Raw genomic sequence first — 20,255 nt, 5'->3', positions numbered from 1 at the left:
CTCCCTCTTAAATATAGCCAATGAACTGGCCTCAACTGTTTCCTGTGGCAGAGAATTCCACAGATTCACCACTCTGTGTGAAGAAGTTTTTCCTAATCTCGGTCCTAAAAGGCTTCCCCTCTATCCTCAAACTGTGGCCCCTCGTTCTGGACTTCCCCAACATCGGGAACAATCTTCCTGCATCTAGCCTGTCCAATCCCTTTAGGGTCTTATACGTTTCAATCAGATCCCCCCTCAATCTTCTAAATTCCAACGAGTACAAGCCCAGTTCATCTAGTCTTTCTTCATATGAAAGTCCTGCCATCCCAGGAATCAATCTGGTGAACCTTCTTTGTACTCCCTCTATGGCAAGGATGTCTTTCCTCAGATTAGGGGATCAAAACTGCACACAATACTCCAGGTGTGGTCTCACCAAGGCCTTGTACAACTGCAGTAGTACCTCCCTGCTCCTGTACTTGTATCCTCTTGCTATGAATGCCAGCATACCATTCGCCTTTTTCACCGCCTGCTGTACCTGCATGCCCACTTTCAATGACTGGTGTATGATGACACCCAGGTCTCGTTGCACCTCCCCTTTTCCTAATCGGCCACCATTCAGATAATAATCTGTTTTCCTATTTTTGCCACCAAAGTGGATAACTTCACATTTATCCACATTAAATTGCATCTGCCATGAATTTGCCCACTCACCCAACCTATCCAAGTCACCCTGCATCCTCTTAGCATCCTCCTCACAGCTAACACTGCCACCCAGCTTCGTGTCATCCACAAACTTGGAGATGCTGCATTTAATTCCCTCATCTAAGTCATTAATATATATTGTAAACAACTGGGGTCCCAGCACTGAGCCTTGCGGTACTCCATTAGTCACCACCTGCCATTCTGAAAAGGTCCCGATTATTCCCACTCTTTGCTTCCTGTCTGCTAACCAATTCTCCACCCACACCAATACCTTACCCCCAATACCGTGTGCTTTAAGTTTGCACACTAATCTCCTGTATGGGACCTTGTCAAAAGCCTTTTGAAAATCCAAATATACCACATCCACTGGTTCTCCCCTATCCACTCTACTAGTTACATCCTCAAAAAATTCTATGAGATTCGTCAGACATGATTTTCCTTTCACAAATCCATGCTGACTTTGTCCAATCATTTCACCGCTTTCCAAATGTGCTGTTATCACATCCTTGATAACTGACTCCAGCAGTTTCCCCACCACCGACGTTAGGCTAACCGGTCTATAATTCCTTCAGCTCCTAACTTCCTTCAGTTAGTCCTGACGAAGGGTCTCGGCCTGAAACGTCAACTGCACCTCTTCCTAGAGATGCTGCCTGGCCTGCTGCATTCACCAGCAACTTTTATGTGTGTTGCTTGAATTTCCAGCATCTGCAGAATTCCTGTTCCTTGCTGCAACCCCCTTGTCTGGCACGAATGTGTGATATTTAAGAAAGTTAAAAATGTTTAGTGTTGTGCTCAATTTCGAACAAGTTTAATATGGATTTACACATTGTAATATATAAAAGATTAAGGGCACATATGTTAGGAAAGACATTAGCTGAGAGATTACTGCCTTCCATCAAGGATGTGTCTACCTCTGTAACTAACAGGACACTGTGACAGGTAATAAGAGCCTATGGACACTATATCCATGTCATTTGGTTCAATCTTTGTACCATAAGAATCTGAATATATATTCTATTTACTTATTGTATATGAAGAATAACCAGTGAGAGTTCAGTTCAGACACACCCCAGTTTATATCCATGTCTGCTGTATGATCTTATTGCTCATTGCCTCCTATCATTTCATTCAAATAACAGTTTGGTTTTCATGGACACAGGCCATTGAGTTTACCACAGCCACATCAATCAATGGACACTCATCCATATTAATCCTATCTTCCAGCACTTGGCCCATTGCCTTCTACTCCAAGTGATTCAAGTGTTCATTGAGACTCTCCTTCATGCTGTCAGTGCTCTGCTGCCACCTCTCTCTTTGGCAGTTCATTCCACATACTCACCACACTCCCTCTCGGGTCCACGCGAAATCTCATACACCCTGCCCTAAATCAATGTCCTCTAGTTTTATTCAACAAGTTTTATGTAGTTTACACTATTTATGCCACTTATAAACATAGAAAGATAGAAAACCTACAGCACAATACAGGCCCTTCGGCCCACAAAGCTGTGCTGAACATGTCCTTACCTAAGAAATTACCTAGGGTTACCCCTAGCCCTCTATTTTTCTAAGCTCCATGTACCTGTCCAGGAGTCTCTTAAAGGACCCTATTGTGTTCTCCACTACCACTGCTGCTGGCAGCCCATTCCACACACTCACCACTCTCTAAATTAAAAAAAAAACTTACCCCTGACATCAATATCAGTCCTGTCCCTTCTAACCTCCACCACCCTTGCAAAGACTAACCTAACTTCTCCTGTCTCGCCTCATAACTAAAACTCCATCCCAGGCAACATCCTGATGAATGTCCTCAGCACCCTATCATATCCTTAGTGTAGCTTGATGACCAGAACTGTATGTCTAACCAATGTTGAATCATAACCTCTTCACTTTAGTATTCAGTACCCTGACTATTGAAGGCTGGTATCCTATGTGCACCTCAGTTTTCCTCAATATTTCATAGGACCTTACCACTCCTAGTGTATCACCTAGCTTCATTACAAATTGCACAATCACATTTATTAGGATTAAACTCCATCTGCCATGTCGCAGCCAAGTTGATCAGCTCATTGATGACACTCTGTAGCCTAAGACTACCCTCTACATTATACACAACTCAGTTAATCTTCTTGTCATTTGCAAACTTATGATTGTGCTACCTAATCCAAATCTAAACCATTTATGTATATTGTAAGCAGCAAGGGCCCTAACAATGATTCCTGTGGAATATTACTAATCACTGGCAAAGTATACCCTCTGATCATCACTCTGTCTCCTTTTCCCAAAACAATTTTGGATCCCATGTGCTCTAACTTTTTGAAACAGAATCTCAAGCAAGACCTTGTCAAAGGGCTTGCTGAAGTCCCTGTAAACCATCTACTGTGAGAGACTTTGTCAAAGGGCTTGCTGAAGTCCCTGTAAACCACATTTACTGTGAGAGACCTTATCAAAAGGCTTATAAAGCCACATGTACTGCATTGTCCTAAATAAAATCTATTTATACATCTAGTGTCTGGTTGTACTTTTACTTTTACATATGTATTTTTAAATCCACATCCTAATGAGTGATAATGATGTAAATGGGCACTGAGGAACTGGTAAGTGAAAACTGAGGTGTGTCATAATTCTTGTGCTTATGGGGTGGCGAGAGGAGAATGAGGAATGTGTACAATTCTCTACCATACAGCAGGCTAGATCTTGGAAGTGTCTAGACAACAGTTCACCCTGAATTGATCCCTATGGCACACTGCTGATGTCACACCTCCAGTCTGAAAAACAACACTCAGCTACAACCCTCCAACTCTGGCTTGGTGCCAGAGCAGGGTGTGTTCAGGGACAGTCAGCATGGCTTTGTGAAGGGCAGATCGTGTCTAACAAGCCTGAGAGAGTTCTTTGAGGGTACAGAGGAGATTTACCAGGATGCTGCCTGGTTTAGAGAGTATGCATTATGATCAGAGATTAAGGGAGCTAGAGCTTTACTCTTTGGAGAGAAGGAGGATGAGAGGAGACATGATAGAGGTGTACAAGATAACAAGAGGAATAGATGGAGTGGATAGCCAGCGCCTCTTCCCCAGGGCACCACTGCTCAATACAAGAGGACATGGCTTTAAGGTAAGGGGTGGGAATTTCAAGGGCGATATTAGAGGAAGGTTTTTTACTCAGAGAGTGGTTGGTGCGTGGAATGCACTGCCTGAGTCAGTGGTGGAGGCAGATACACTAGTGAAGTTTAAGAGACTACTAGACAGGTATATGGAGGAATCTAAGCTGGGGGCTTATATGGGAGGCAGGGTTTGAGGGTCGGCACAACATTGTGGGCCAAAGGGCCTGTACTGTGCTGTATTATTCTATGTTCTATGTTCATGTGAATCTGTGCTGTCTTTTCATGGATTAATTCTATGAAAACAAATGGTTGAGGCAGAGGAGAATTAGTTATGAGTCAAGGCTAAGTAGTAGCCAAAAGAAAACCATAATGTATTGGTACTCTATGCGACAGGTTAACATGGGGAAAATAACAATTCTGTGGACCAAACTGTAGACACAACAAACTGCAGATGCTGGATTCTGGAACTACATAAGATGTTGGAAGAATACAGTGGGTCATGCCTGTTACAATAAATTGTACCATTATGTACTTATTAAAAAATCAAATATGACGTGGAGTCAGATTAAAAATTCACAGGGTCAGATTTTTGGCTACAAATACTGAACAGAGAATGAAGTAGCTGCTGCTGCAAGAGTTCACATTTAAGAAATGATTAGAAGCCCTGTAAGGTCACAAGAAAGTAAGGTCATGATGGCGTAACATTCTGTCCTGTAAAGGTAAACATTTCATCTGGTTTGACAGCAATTCATTTAAATTTACTGAATATTTTATCTCTACATGAGGTGTCTTGCTTAATTAACATATACAGTATATATTTTTAGTAGTTATTTTCTGGGTGAATGTGTACAAATGTCAGTGTTCTGAGTACATTGTCTGTGGTTTTCTTTTCAAAATGTTGAAAGTTGCTTTCTGTTTTAAGAGTCTGGGGGAATGTCAAAGCCAGCACAGCTCTGCTTCTTCACAGCCTGTCCTCAGCACAATCCATTATGTTTAATACTTCAATTCAAAAAGACTTACTATATTTTGACCCAACTATTGACACTAACACTAATGTATCTGTTAAAGAGTGAAGGAGGAGTTTATTGTACATATTTACCCTCCAGCTTCTATATCAGAAGACTACAGATTCGAGCCACTTCTGATATAATCAAGCCTGGACCGAATAAATGATCTGTTGTTGATGTTTTGAGCTGAGGTTCACTTGACCTTTATTGTGCTTTTATATATCATACTAGTATTTTGACCAGCGTTACCTAACATTTACAAAGGTGAGACAGTGAAAATTCAGGGTCAGCATGTTCCCTGGAGCACAGAAAGCTAAGGGGTGAACTTATAGAGAGGTATTTAAAATCAATATATAGAGTGGGTGGTCAGTATTTTTCCCATAATAACGCAAAAAATTGAAGAGTTAAGTTTTTCCCACAGGTAGGTATGTCAAACAATTTAACAGAGTATGTGGTATAGACAGGTACAATTGCAATATTTAAAAGGGATTTGAATAGGTGCATGGGTAGAGACAGGTATAATTGCAATATTTAACATGAAGAGCAGGGATTCCTAACCTGAGGTGCACAGACCCTTCAGGGATCTGTGGATAGATTCCAGTGGGTCTGTCCTTGGATGGGAAAAAATTTACATATTCATTTTCACTAACCCCTGACTGAAATTTAGCATTTCCTTCAATTATTTGTTTATTTTTAAATATTTTGATAACTCTGTTTCCATATAAATGGTTTCTTTTGTGATCCAATGTATTTAAATACATTATTCTGAGAAGGGGTCCGTCGGCCTCGGGGCACTGCCAATGCGGTCCGTTGGCCTCGGGGCACTGCCTACGGGGTCCGTAGCATAACAAAAGTTAAGAACCTCTGGTTTAGAGAGAGATGGTAAATGGAACAAGCTCATTTAGTTTGTATGGGCCAGGTGAACTGTTTCTATGCTGTATAATTATGATTCTATGACAGTAAAAACATTGCTCTGGATTATTCAATTTCCCATTCTTCAGCTTCATCAGTAAGTTTATTCTTGATGAACATCGACATTAATTGGAAATGTTATGATCTATATTGTGGTTTTGCAAAATGATCAGCTGATTTGATTGTTCAGACAATGCGTTAATTCTTTCTTGACTATTTTTTTCATCACCTTAGACCAGATAAGTAGTGAGCGGTCTGTGGAAATGGATGGTATAAAAGATTTGACTCATAAGCTTTACATGGCGTTTCATATACAAGAACACCAACTGCACAAAGAGTGGGAACTCCTGGAGAAACTGGAAAATCTAAATGGAAAACTACAGATTTTCAAACAGGTGAAACAGTTCATAGTAATTGTTCTTAAGCATTTTAAAAATCTATTTTGTCTAAAGATTGTATACACAACCAGTGGAGCAAGCAATGAGGTTTAATAATGTTGTCAGCTACAGAAGTGTTTCATTATCAATGTTAATGACTGAGCTAGTTCAGGACTATAGCTGAAAATGTCTCATAAAATTTTTCTCTGACGTATGTGTGATTACTAACCATGAAATACAGTAAAAAGAGTGTGTCTGGCCTAGATTATCTAGGAAGGCCTAGGTATAGAGTGGATGTGGAGAGGATGCTTCCTATAGTGGGGGAGTCTCGGACCAGAGGGCACAGCCTCAGAATATATGGATGTCCATTTAAAACAAAGGTGAGCAGGAATTTCTTTAGCCTAGGGGTGGTGAAATTTGTTCCCACAAGTGCTTGTAGGGGCCAGGTTATTTAAGGTGAAGGTTGATAGGTTCTTGATTAGTCGTGGGCGGGGAGAAGGCAGGGAATGGGATTAGGAGGGATAATGGATCAGCCATGAAAAATTACAGAGCACACTTGACAGGCCGAATGGCCTAATTCTGCTCCTATATTTTATGGTCTTATGGTCTACTGTATACTCTATAGTTGTAAGATAAAATGATTAAGAATATCTTGGTGATCAGTTGGAGTGTTGGATCACGTTATTCATTATGATTTCATATGCATATAATTAGTTTTTAATATTTCATTTGGTATGACAGTCAGCAATTATGAGCAGTCAGCTGATTCCCTGTGCATTTTGTTTTGGAATTGGTGAATTGAGTTATTGTAATAGAATTAATTGATTGCACAAGGGGATTAAAATAAAACTAGAATTAGAACATAGAATAGTACAGCGCAGTACAGGCCCTTCAGCCCACAATGTTGTGCTGACCCTCAAACCCTGCCTCCCATATAACCCCCCACCTTAAATTCCTCCATATACCTGGACATAACAATTTTGCATTTGCTGTCAAATCATTAAGTGCTGCTCCAGTAGCTTGTCTCTTTCACAGTTGTAAAGAACCCTCAGGTGCATTTCCGGATAATGACCATTCTGGGTTAAAAAAAAAAGTGCTATTGAACCAGTTCATTGAGCCAACCATACATGTTCTGTGATACGGTTTTAAACTGTGATGTAAATGCTCTCAGGATCAGTGTACTGTACAATAGAATCTAAAACTAATACAAAGCCTAGGTGTTTACAGACTGCAGCGATTATTCATGGTGTGTTTCAATTATACAAGACTTGTGAGTAACTATACCCTCCATGCCTCTAGATGAAGTCGCGATTATTCCTGAAAGCTGAAGCTAAATCCAGTCGGTTGCTGTGGATAGGTTTGGCTCTAATGTCCACACAAGCTGGAGCATTAGCCTGGTTAACATGGTGGGTCTACTCCTGGGACATCATGGAGCCTGTCACCTACTTCATAGCCTGTGGGAGTTCCATGGTCTTTTATGCATACTTCCTCATCACTCGTCAGGTAACTATTACATAAAAGGGTGATTTTTATTTTTCACTCTTCAGTCAAAAGTACCTTCATGTACAAAAGCCTAAATAATTCCATCATTTGCTTCTGTATTCACCATGGAAGATATCAGCAGTATTTCAGAAATTCAAGAGTGTCATAGGACAAAAATGAGTGTAGTTGCTAGTGTTTGGGAAGCTGAAATGCCAGAAGGTAGACAAGTCACCTGGATCAGATGCACCCCAAAGTTCTGAAAGAGGTGGCTGAAGAGATTGTAGAGGCATTAATAATGATCTTTCAAGAATCACTAGATTCTGGAATGGTTCAGAAGGACTGGAATACTGCAAATGTCACTCCACTCTTTAAGTGGGGAGGGATGGCAAAAGACAGTATAATATAGGCCGGTTTGGCATTTTATAGAGGGAATAATAGCATAGATGATTTTCGAAACAGAGCAAATTCAGAAGTCGGATGTGCAAAGGGACTTGGGAGTCCTCGTGCAGGATTCCATGAAGGTTAACTTGCAGGTTGAGTCGGTGGTAAGAAAGGCAAATGCAATGTTAGAATTCATTTTGATCAACAGTAGAATTAGAATTTTTCAAGATTCTGAATTCAGCTTACAGTTCAATACCAAGTAAATCAATTTCTCGATTTATAATGCCCTCTCTCATGCCAAAAATGAAAACACATTGTATATTAAAGAGAAGTGGGAGAAAGAAGCAGGGTTGGTACTTTCAGAGGAGGCTTGTGGGAAAATATGCAGCTTCCAGTGGTCTTCGACTGAGTCTTTGATTTGGAGAGAACATTGTTGGAAAAATATTATAAGATACTTCAAGACCCCATACCAGGAAAAATATAAAGACACAAACGTGGAGTGTTGGAGAAGGTGTGGTTCCAAGAAGGCAAATCATTTCCATATTTTTTGGGATTGCCCTAAATTAAGTTTATATTGGGAAGATATTCAGAGAACATTAGTTAAGGTATTTAAGACTCAGATACCTCTGAACTTTGAGACACTCTACTTGGGCATGTATTGTTTTTGGAACAGAAGAAAGATATAAAGCTGCTGCAGGTCCTTTTAGCGGCAAGTAAGAAATCAATCACCAGAAAGTGGTTAAATCCAACGTCACCTACGTTAGAAGATTGGCATGAAATCATTTTGGAAATATTTAAAATGGAAAAGATGACCTACTCTCTGAGAATTCAAAAGGAAAAAAATTATTAAATTTGGAATAAATGGATTGAATTTATAACCCCAGAGTGAGCAGACTTTAGATGATTCTCCTAATGGTTTATACTGTTTGTCTCACCAACATAGTAATGGTGTTACCGTAAGCACCCTTGGCTCGGCTCGAATGTTTACTGTTTTTTTTTGGAAAATGTGGAATTAACACAAGTAAAGAAAAGATCTGGGGAAATTTTAGACCAGAAAGAAATGGACCAGAAGAGATACATGGAAGTTAGTATTCAACCACAATTATTAATATTTTTTATAACAACTATTTTCATTATTTAGTTTATTAGAGTGGAATTACAATTGCACATAAACATTTATTTGGGTGCCTAATTATTTTCTATATTATCTCAATGTGCACTTGTGAATGTACAAATTAATATAGATTTACTCACATAAAAAATGGAAAAGGTTATATATGTTAAAAAAAAAGTTTGTGTATTACTTGTGAATACCTTATCCAAATAAAAATAAAATTTAGAAAAAAAATTCATTTTGAGAGGACTAGAATATAAAAGCAAGGATGGAATGGTGAGGATTTATAGGGCATTTGTCAGACCATATCATGAGCAGTTTTGAGCCCCTTATCTAAGAAAGGATATGCTAGAATTGGAGAAGGTCCAGAGGAGAGCCTGAGAATGATCCTGGGAATGAAAGGGTTAATATATGAGGAGCTTTTAATGCCTCTAGTACTCACAGGAGTTTAGAAAATCGAGGGGAGGGAATCGCAATGAAATCTATCGAATATTACAAGGCCTAGATAGAGTGGACATGGAGAAGATGTTTCCTATAGCGGGAAAGTCTAGCCCCAGAGGGTACAGCCTCAGAATAAAAGGACGTTCCTTTAGAACAGAGATGAGGAGGTATTTCTTTTGCCAGTGAGTGGTGAATTTGTGGAATTCATTGCTACAGGTGGCTGTGGAGGCCAAGTCATTGGGTATATTTGAAGCTGAGGTTGACAGGTTCTTGTTTACTAATGGTATTAAAGGTTACAGGCTGAAGGCAGGAGAATGAGGATGAGAGGGATGAAATCAGTCGTAATGGAATGGCAGAGCAGACTTGATGGTCTGAGGGCCTGATTCTCTACTTATGTCTTATGGTTTTATATTAAAGAATGGCATTTTTAGTGTTGATGAATTGACATTTATGACTTGTGAGCTGTAGTTTAGAGAGATTCAGAAAAATATTTAGTGGTTCCAAACTTCATATCATTGAGTGAAGGATGGGATAAAAGGACAGATTATATGAAAATCATACCAACTCAGAGGATGTGCAGGAATCAAACTAGCTTATGCGTACATCTTTAAAAATTCCAAAATATAGAATTATGGAAAGACACCACAGAAACAAGCCTTTTGGCCTGCCGACTTCACGCACTAAATCTCAATTTCAGTATTTTATTCTTATCAGTTCTCTACAGATTCTACTACTTATCTATACGGGGGGGGGGGGTGGAGTGGATTCAAAGTAACCAATTAAACTACCATTTCCAGCATCTTGTTTCCCATCAAAATGCCTTTGGTTTGTGGGAGGGAACTGGAGAACCTCGAGGAAATCTTTGAAGGCAATGGAAAATGTACAATCTCCACACAGACAGCTGTTTCATCCCTCCTCAGGGAAGGAGATTAGCCATCCTTGTCCTGCATTGGACTTCGCTCTCACCTGCTTTAGATCAATAAGGACTAACAATAAATGCCAATGTTACCAGCAGTATACACATCTTGTGAACAAGTAAATATATCTAGGATCTGTTTTATTTTGCTTTTTCATTGGATGGCATTTTTATACAATTTACTGAAATTGTGTCCTTTTTTTTAGGACTGGGTGTATAATGAAATGAAAGAAAGACAGAAACTTCGCTACTTTCATCGATTTGCCAGAAGATGTAGATTTGATGTAGGAAACTACAACAAAATCAAGGAAGAGATAGCTAAGGTTAGGTAGCACCAAGTTCAAAGCTTGAATTATTTGATCAGAAATCTTAGCCTCTGTTTTTCTCTGCTTATCTCAACACCAGAGCTGCCTTAGGCTCAGCAAGTGGTCAGCAATCTTGCCTTTGTTTTTCCTTCAGATAGTTTATTCATTTGCAAACAACTTCTGTTCAGCCACTATCTTACTTCAGATGAGTTCATTTTAAATCCTGGCTTTGTTTAAATCTTTGATCAGAGATACTTAATATTCTTGACGGTATGATGAAATTTGTGAGCCACAGATGTGGTAGAACTACCACCAAATTCAAATGGCAAAAACTAGAATCTTCAGCAGCCAGTGCAAACTTTGTGCCATTCCATTATTTTCAAACCCCTCTCTGCTCATTGCCACTTGCTAAAGGATGCTATTCAAAACATTTTGGTTCGCCTTTGTATCGTATCCGAAAAGTGCGTACTTCTATAACATTAACCATTCTAACCAACTTATTCAAACTTTATTTCCAGACTCAACAATTTTTCTGGCCGGGCTGCTACGTATGTAAACTTCAGTTCACCTGATACTCTGCCACCAAAAGATCTTAATATGCATGCTCATTTCTTTTCGACATTGCTATAAACTGAATAATGGGATCCAGAAATCAACATTTTAAAACACAAAGCCTCGTGTTTGAGTCTCTCCATTGTCTGCTATTAATATCCTTCAATTTCATAACCCACTACCTCCAACTATTGTCTCTTGTAGTAATTTCCTCACCATTCTCCATTTCCTTCCAAATGTCATTGGCAGCAATTTATTAGGCCGTCTATTACATATTTCAGAATTTGCCATTTAGACACTTCTACCACACTTCTTTTTTTACCCATATGACACTCACTTCTTTCTCATTCTACTTTCTTTTCCTTTGGCATGGCATTTCATTTCCGTTTAGTAATATCTCTGTTTAAAATGTGCAGTTTTACTCCATGTTCGTGGTTTTTGCTGATCCAATGTCCTTATTTTGTAGGTAGAAGAGGATCTCAGACGACTGAGGAACCCTTTACAACTGCATATTCCGATTGAACAGTTAAACAGCAAAGACTGAAATTCTACAGCTGATGAGGGTGTAAATTGGGACTTGAGTTTGTATGACATATCCAAGATTTGATCACTCTTACTGTTCTGGTCATGTTTGATTTTATTCAATCCTTTTTGGAAATACCCACTGCATTTTTTCAGTGAGGTGCTGTGAAAGTGATGTATATAATCTCTGCTTTCAGGGCACATGTCATGTTTTTGACATGATCCCTTGCATTTCTTACACTGAAAACTCACTGCTTTTTTATATATGCAACACACAGCCCAATTTGCCAGGCATCTTCCCTAAAGTAAGTTAGAACAACAGCTAGGACTTTGCATTGTCTCACTTAGAGCACAGTTTTATAAATGCTATCTGTCCAACATCTCATTACTGGGAGCAGTTAGAGGCAGGAATGAGCCGTATGCATGGCTTCTCAAATTTGGATCAGATTTCTGCTTGAGTGAGTTTCCAATGACAGAATCTGAATCCGAATCCAAATCAGGTTTAATATCACTGCGTAAGTTGTGAATTTTTTTGTTTTGCAGTAGCAGTACATTGCAATACATAAGAATAAAAACTATAAATTACAATAAAACATGCCTTATTATTAAATAAGTTGTACAAAAAGAGAACAAAAAAAGGTAAAAATAGGTAGTGTACATGTGTTCATTGTCCATTCAGACATCTGATGGCAGAGGAAAAGGTCACAAGTTAATTACAAAGCAATGGTCCTCATTAATAGAAAGCTTAGCAGGGTTGTGAAGTTAACAACACAATACAAATTTCCTTTACCAACTGATCATGAATAATCACTGATGTTCTAATTATTTTAGAAGATGAAAGGATTTTTTAAAGAGTTACTATAAGTAACTGCAATAAAAAGAGATCCAATTGATTTTGTTATGGAACTAAATTCCTGTATGCTTAAGGAGACAGATATGCAAGGATGACAGTCAACTTATCTGATGAGGTGCTGTGATAAAGGAGATGTTTAAACATTTATTTGAATCTGAGGAAGAGCAGAACTGGAGAATGATGCAGTCCTTCTACTGTGCTCAGTGATGATAGTTCCCATGGGGTTTATCTGTTGTAACAAACACAGCTATCCAGGTACTTTAAAATGGGTGTTGCACAAACCATACTCCACTGCCTTGGAAAAAAATTACAGTGGATGGAACAAGATTGGGTTAGGGTTAGCGTTAGGTTTAGGGTTAAACCCTAACCCCAAACCCCTCCCAGGAGCCAAGTACACCACGCACCAGCACCACGCCACCCCATAAACATCTCCAACTCTATACCTCACCCTAACCCTAATTTCCAAGGGACCGTGCACCCCAACTAAACCGGACAGCACCCCAAATAACCCTAACCACACCACACTAAAGGGCTTACATAATAGTCCTTTGCCCTACCACTAAACCTAACACCTCCAACCCTGCTACACACCCCCAGAAACCCAAACCCTCACCCCATCAAGGGGCCAAATTCACACAATATCACCAGCAGTTAGGCTCCTATTTCAGCCCTCCCCCCCGCAAAACCATTTGCCACCCACCCCACCTCGCTTTGCCGTGAATCCTCAACAACCATTACCTAACTCTACCCCTGGGCATGTCCTTCCCCACACACCCCTCAATTAGCTACTGCACAGCCCCCAGATCACAGCACGCAGGCCCTATAAAAAAAGTCCCCAAATCCAAAACACGATCCACAGGCAAGAACTCCACCATTTTAAATTAAACTCCAGAATGGAAGTCAAAGAGGAGGAAGATCCCAATAAAGGCAAGTTGCGGACTGAGATGATTACAACGTGGGCCAAAAACAAAGTGGCAGGGTGAAGTGATACTGCATCTCCAGTAAGAGATCCACAAATACGAGAGCGATATTTTGTCCACTACCCGCATACTCGCATCCTAGCCCAAGCCCCAGCCCATTCCCTAACCCTAACCCTAGCTAATTCCTATGCCCAAACCCAAGCCCGTTCCCTAACCCTAACCCTAGCCAATTCGCTAACCCTGACCCCAGCACATTCCCTAACCCGGCCCCTAGCCCATTCCCTAAACCTAACCCCAAACCCATTCCCTAACCCTAGCCCATTCCCTAACACTAACCCTAACCCCAGCCCATTCCCGAACCCTGACCCTAGACCATTCCCTAACCCTAACCCTGACCATAGCCCATTCCCTAATCCTAACACTAGCCCATTCCCAAATGCTAGCCCTTGCCCTAACCCTAGCCCGAGCCCATTCCCTAACCCTGGCCCATCCCATACCCTAACCGTAACACTAGCCCATTCCCTAACCCTAACCCTGACCCTAGCCCATTCCTTAACCCTAACCCTAATTGAATCTCAAATGAGGAGATCAAAAAGCACAAGAGGGCTGATTTGCCCACTGCCCACATACTCTCAACCTAACCTTACAGTGACACGCTCTTCATTCTCCCGGTCGACAAAATGCCAAGAAAAAAGCCCAGATGTCCAAACGGCGAGAGAGAACCAGAAAGTTAAACCCAAGCTGGGTCCACAGAAAACAAGTCACCACTAAACTCAGGTGCAGAGACACTGAATGCCCAGTAAACACTGTCAATTTAAACCATGCAATCCCAGGCATACAGATGCCAGGTAATGATGTTTAAAAACATCATTACCCTCATAGTTACATGCCCCTCATTATCCAGGTTCATGGGAAATCACAAGCCGAGCTTGATCAACTCCGGCTGGGTCGCCTCGGGGAGGGTGTCTAATGATGAAAGACCCGAAACACCTGATGATCCAAGTTTGCATTGCTGATGATGTGTCCCAGTGCACACCCGGTTCATTGAACCAAGTGGTGTCAGACCACGATAATGAAAGGCATAGGCCAGATTCACCTGGATTCACCACATGAGCCTATGCGCCTTACCACCTCATACCTCACCACTCAAAACTTGGCAGCCTTACCTCTGCCAGTCACACATATACATCCACCAGCCCAACACTCAAACCTAATCCTAAAGTGCAAGGGGGCACACACCCATAAACCCTCTGCACATCCTGATTATCATGCCACACCCCCACAAACATCTAGGCACACCCTGACTAACCCTGGCCACACCCCCACAAACCCGATTACCTTGGTCAGGAGGGGCAAGATCCAAGAAAGGCAAGTGTTGGACCTGGTTAATGAAGATGTGGGCCCGATCAAAGTGACAGGGTTGCGTGAAATTGAATCTCGAGGAGATCAAAAAGCACAAGAGGGCTGATTTGCCCACTGCCCGCATACTCTCAAACTAACCCTAAACCCAGCCCATTCCTTAACCCTGACCCTAACCCCAACCCTAGCCCATTCCCTAATCCTAACACTAGCCCATTCCCAAACGCTAGTCCTTGCCCTAACCCTAGCCCTAGCCCATTCCCTAACCCTGGCCCATCCCATACCCTAACTGTAATACTAGGCCATTCCCATACCCGAAACCTGACCCTAACCCTAACCCTGACCCTAGCCCATTCCTTAACCCTAACCCTAATTGAATCTCAAGTGAAGAGATCAAAAAGCACAAGAGGGCTGATTTGGCCACTGCCCACATACTCTCAACCTAACCCTAACCCAAGGGGGCACACTCCCCGACAAACCCTCGGCACATCCCGATTATCTCTGCCACACCCCCACAAACCCTAGGCACACCCCGACTAACCCTGGCCACACCCCCACAAACCCGATTACCTTTCTCAGGAGGGGTAAGATCCAAGAAAGGCAAGTGTTGGACCTGGTTAATGAAGGCGTGGGCCAGATCAAAGTGGCAGAGTTGCGTGAAATTGAATCCCAAGTGAGGAGATCAAAAAGCACAAGAGGGCTGATTTGCCCACTGCCCGCATGCTCTCAACCTAACCCTGACTCCAGCCCATTCCCTAACTCTGGCCCATCCCATACCCTAACCGTAACACTAGCCCATTCCCAAACCCGAAACCTGACCCTATCCCATTCCCTAACCCTAACCCTGACCCTAGTCCATTCCATAACCCTAACCCAAATTGAATCTCAAATGAGGAGATCAAAAAGCACAAGAGGGCTGATTTGCCCACTGCCCGCATACTCTCAACCTAACCTTACAGTGACACGCTCTTCATTCTCCCGGTCGACAAAATGCCAAGAAAAAAGTCCAGATGCCCAAATGGCGAGAGAGAACCAGAAAGTTAAACCCAAGCTGGGTCCACAGAAAACAAGTCACCACTAAACTCAGGTGCAGAGACACCGAATGCCCGGTAAACACTGTCAATTTAACCCATGCAATCTCAGGCATACAGATGCCAGGTAATGATGTTTAAAAACATTATTACCCTCATAGTTACATGCCTCTGATTATCCTGGCCCATGGGAAAACTCAAGCCGAGGTGGATCAACTCCGGCTGGGTCACCTCGGGGAGGGTGTCTAATGATGAAAGACCCGAAACACCCGATGATCCGATGTGCATTACTGATGATGTGTCCCAGTGCACACCCGGTTCATAGAACCAAGTGGTGTCGGACCACGATAATGAAAGGCATGGGCCAGATTCACCTGGCTTCACCACACAAGCCTATGCGCCATAGCACCACTCCAAACTCTGCAGCCTTGCCTCTCCCAGTCACACACACACATCCACCAGCCCAACACTCAAACCAAATCCTAAAGTCCAACGGGGCACACACCCCCACAAATCCTCGGCACATCCCGATTATCATGCCACACCCCCACAAACCCTAGGCACACCCCGACTAACACTGGCCAAACCCCCACAGACCTGATTACCTTTGTCAGGAGGGGCAAGATGCAAGAAAGGCAAGAAAGGACCTGGTTAATGAAGGCGTGGGCCAGATCAAAGTGGCTGGGTTGGATGAAATTGAATCTCAAGTGAGGAGATCAAAAAGCACAAGAGGGCTGATTTGCCCACTGCCCGCATACCCTCAACCTAACCTTACAGTGACACGCTCTTTGTTCTCCCGGTCGACAAAATGCCAATAAAAAAGCCCAGATGCCCAAAAGGCGAGAGAGAACCAGAAAGTTAAACCCAAGCTGGGTCCACAGAAAACAAGTCAGCTCTAAACTCGAGTGCAGAGACACTGAATGCCCAGTAAACACTGTCAATTTAACCCAGGCGTACAGATGCCAGGTAATGATGTTTAAAAACATCATTACCCTCATAGTTACATGCCTCTCATTATCCTGGTCCATGGGAAAACACAAGCCGAGCTTGATCAACTCTGGCTGGGTCACCTCGGGGAGGGTGTCTAATGAAGAAAGACCTGAAACACCCGATGATCCGAGGATGCATTACTGATGATGTGTCCCAGTGCACACCCGGTTCATTGAACCAAGTGGTGTCGGACCACGATAATGAAAGGCATAGGCCAGATTCACCTGTCTTCACCATACAAGCCTATGCCCCATAGCACCTCATACCTCAGCACTCAAAACTTTGCGGCCTTACCTCTCCCAGTCACACAAACACATCCACCAGCACAACACTCAAACCTAATCCTAAAGTGCAAGGGGGCACACACCCATAAACCCTCGGCACATCCCGATTATCATGCCACACCCCCACAAACCCTAGGCACACCCCGACTAACCCTGGCCACACCCCCACAAACCCGATTACCTTTGTCAGGAGGGACAAGATCCAAGAAAGGCAAGTGTTGGACCTGGTTAATGAAGGCGTGGGCGAGATCAAAGTGACAGGTTTGCGTGAAATTGAATCTCCAGTGAGGAGATCAAAAAGCACAAGAGGGTTGATTTGCCCACTGCCCGCATACTCTCAAACAAACCCTAACCCCAGCCCATTCCCTAACCCTGACCCTAGTCCATTCCCTAACCCTAACCCCAACCCTAGCCCATTCCCTAATCCTAACACTAGCCCATTCCCAAACGCTAGCCCTTGCCCTAACCCTAGCCCTAGCCCATTCCCTAACCCTGGCCCATCCCATACCCTAACCGTAACACTAGCCCATTCCCATACCCGAAACCTGACCCTAGCCCATTCCTTAACCCTAACCCTAATTGAATCTCAAGTGAGGAGATCAAAAAGCACAAGAGGGCTGATTTGCCCACTGCCCGCATACTCTCAACCTAACCCTAACCCAAGGGGGCACACTCCCCCACAAACCCTCGGCACATCCCGATTATCTCTGCCACACCCCCACAAACCCGATTACCTTTGTCAGGAGGGGCAAGATCCAAGAAAGGCAAGTGTTGGACCTAGTTAATGAAGGCGTGGACCAGATCAAAGTGGCTGGGTTGCGTGAAATTGAATATCAAATGAGGAGATCAAAAAACACAAGAGGGTTGATTTGCCCACTGCCCGCATACTCTCAACCTAACCTTACAGTGACACGCTCTTCATTCTCCTGGTCGACAAAATGGCAATAAAAAAGCCCAGATACCCAAAAAGCGAGAGAGAACCAGAAAGTTAAACCCAAGCTGGGTCCACAGAAAACAACTCACCACTAAACTCAGGAGCAGAGACACCGAATGCCCAGTAAACACTATCAATTTAACCCATGCAATCCCAGGCATACAGATGCCAGGTTTTGATGTTTAAAAACATCATTACTCTCATAGTTACATGTCTCTCATTATCCTGGTCCATGGGAAAACCCAAGCCGAGCTTGATCAACTCCGGCTGGGTCGCCTCGGGGAGGGTGTTTAATGATGAAAGACCCGAAACACCTGATGATCCGAGGATGCATTACTGATGATGTGTCCCAGTGCACACCCGGTTCATTGAACCAAGTGGTGTCAGACCACAATAATGAAAGGCATGGGCCAGATTCACCTGGCTTCACCACACAAGTCTATACGCCATAGCACCTCATACCTCACCACTCAAAACTCCACAGCCTTACCTCTCCCAGTCACACATATACATTCACCAGCCCGATACTCAAACCTAATTCTAAAGTCCAAGGGGGCACACACCCCGACAAACCCTCGGCACATCCCGATTATCTCTGCCACACCCCCACAAATCCTAGGCACACCCCAACTAACCCTGGCCACACCCGCACAAACCCGATTAGCTTTCTCAGGAGGGGCAAGATCCAAGAAAGGCAAGTGTTGGACCTGGTTAATGAAGGCGTGGGCCAGATCAAAGTGCAGGGTTGCGTGAAATTGAATCTCAAGTGAGGAGATCAAAAAGCACAAGAGGGCTGATTTGCCCACTGCCCGCATACTCTCAACCTGACCTTAAACCTAGTGCGACCTGGTTAATGAAGGCGTAGGCCAGATCAATGTGGCAGGGTTGCGTGAAATTGAATCTCAAGTGAAGAGATTAAAAGGCACAAGAGGGCTGATTTGCCCACTGTCCGCGTACTCTCAACCTCACTCTAACCCTAATCCTAACCCAAACCCAAACCCTAACCCTTTAAAGAATGCTTTATAACAGAGGGATCCCGGAATAATGGTGCATAGTTCCCTGAAGATGGAATCTCATGTGGATAGGGTGGTGAAGAAAGCTGTTGGTTTGCTGGCCTTTATTAATCAGTGCATTGAGTATAGAAGTTGGGATGTAATGTTGAATTTGTATAAGGCATTGGTAAGGCAAAATCTGGAGTATTATGTACAGTTCTGGTCAACAAATTATAGGAAAGATGTCAATAAAATTGAGAGAGTACAGAGGAGGTTTACTAAAATGTTGCCTGGGTTTCATCTCCCAAGTTACAGAGAAAGGTTATACAAGTTAGGTCTTTATTCTTTGGAGCGTAGAAGGTTGAGAGGAGACTTAATAGAGGTGTTTAAAATTGTGAGGGGGATTGATAGTGTTGACGTGGTTAGTCTTTTTCAATTGAGAGTGGGGAGGATTTTTGGCTTTCTTTTTCACCATTGAACTGTACTGACAATTTGATACCATTCTTCAGCATTGCTGCAAAAGGTCATAAGAATATTCTTCACGCTATGGATTTCAAATGAGAAAGAACCTCATAAATTTTTCTATTGAACATAATTTTATAATCCCATTTGGTTATGAAAAACTTGGTTTTAGGGTATTTTTATAACTTCCATTAGTAATTTTAAAGCAAGTGCTGCAACTGCTCATGGCTAAGCTCCAGGGAAGTGTCAAAAGTGATTATATTTTCTATTTGTTACTGGTTCCTTAAGTCTTGCTTTAATTTGGAAAATTGGAAGTTGTGATCCTATTTGTTAATGTTCAAAGTAAATTAAGTATTAAAGTATATCACCATATACAACCTTGAGATTCATTTTCTTGCTGGCATACTCAATAAATCCAATAACCATAATGGAATCAATGAAAAACTGCATCAACAGGGCATAGAACCGGTGTGCAAAGGACAGCAAATTGTGCATATTCGAAAAGAAAGAAGAAACATTCATGATAATAAATAAATAAATAAGCAATAAATATTGAGAACATCAGGTAAAGAGTCCTTTAAAGTGAGTCCAGTAGCCAACCAGAAAAGGCCCCTTTTATTCTCACTGTCAGCCAATCTTCTAT

At 42.3% G+C, this 20,255-nt stretch overlaps 1 protein-coding gene across 1 annotated transcript in view; it reads left to right on the top strand.

The window, feature by feature from the left end:
- The window catches only part of LOC134345515 (calcium uniporter regulatory subunit MCUb, mitochondrial-like), a 110,285-nt gene extending 90,309 nt beyond the window's left edge, over window positions 1-19,976 (top strand). The window contains exons 5-8 of the mRNA XM_063046276.1: window positions 5,932-6,092; window positions 7,374-7,577; window positions 10,615-10,731; window positions 11,732-19,976. Coding sequence (XP_062902346.1) covers window positions 5,932-6,092; window positions 7,374-7,577; window positions 10,615-10,731; window positions 11,732-11,809 — 560 coding nt within the window. The 3' untranslated portion in view covers window positions 11,810-19,976. The remainder of the gene's footprint in view (window positions 1-5,931; window positions 6,093-7,373; window positions 7,578-10,614; window positions 10,732-11,731) is intronic.
- Window positions 19,977-20,255: the final 279 nt, after the last annotated feature.

Source organism: Mobula hypostoma, chromosome 4 (assembly GCF_963921235.1).
Source record: "Mobula hypostoma chromosome 4, sMobHyp1.1, whole genome shotgun sequence".
NCBI lineage: Eukaryota > Metazoa > Chordata > Chondrichthyes > Myliobatiformes > Myliobatidae > Mobula > Mobula hypostoma.
This window is presented reverse-complemented; position numbering and strand designations above follow the sequence as displayed.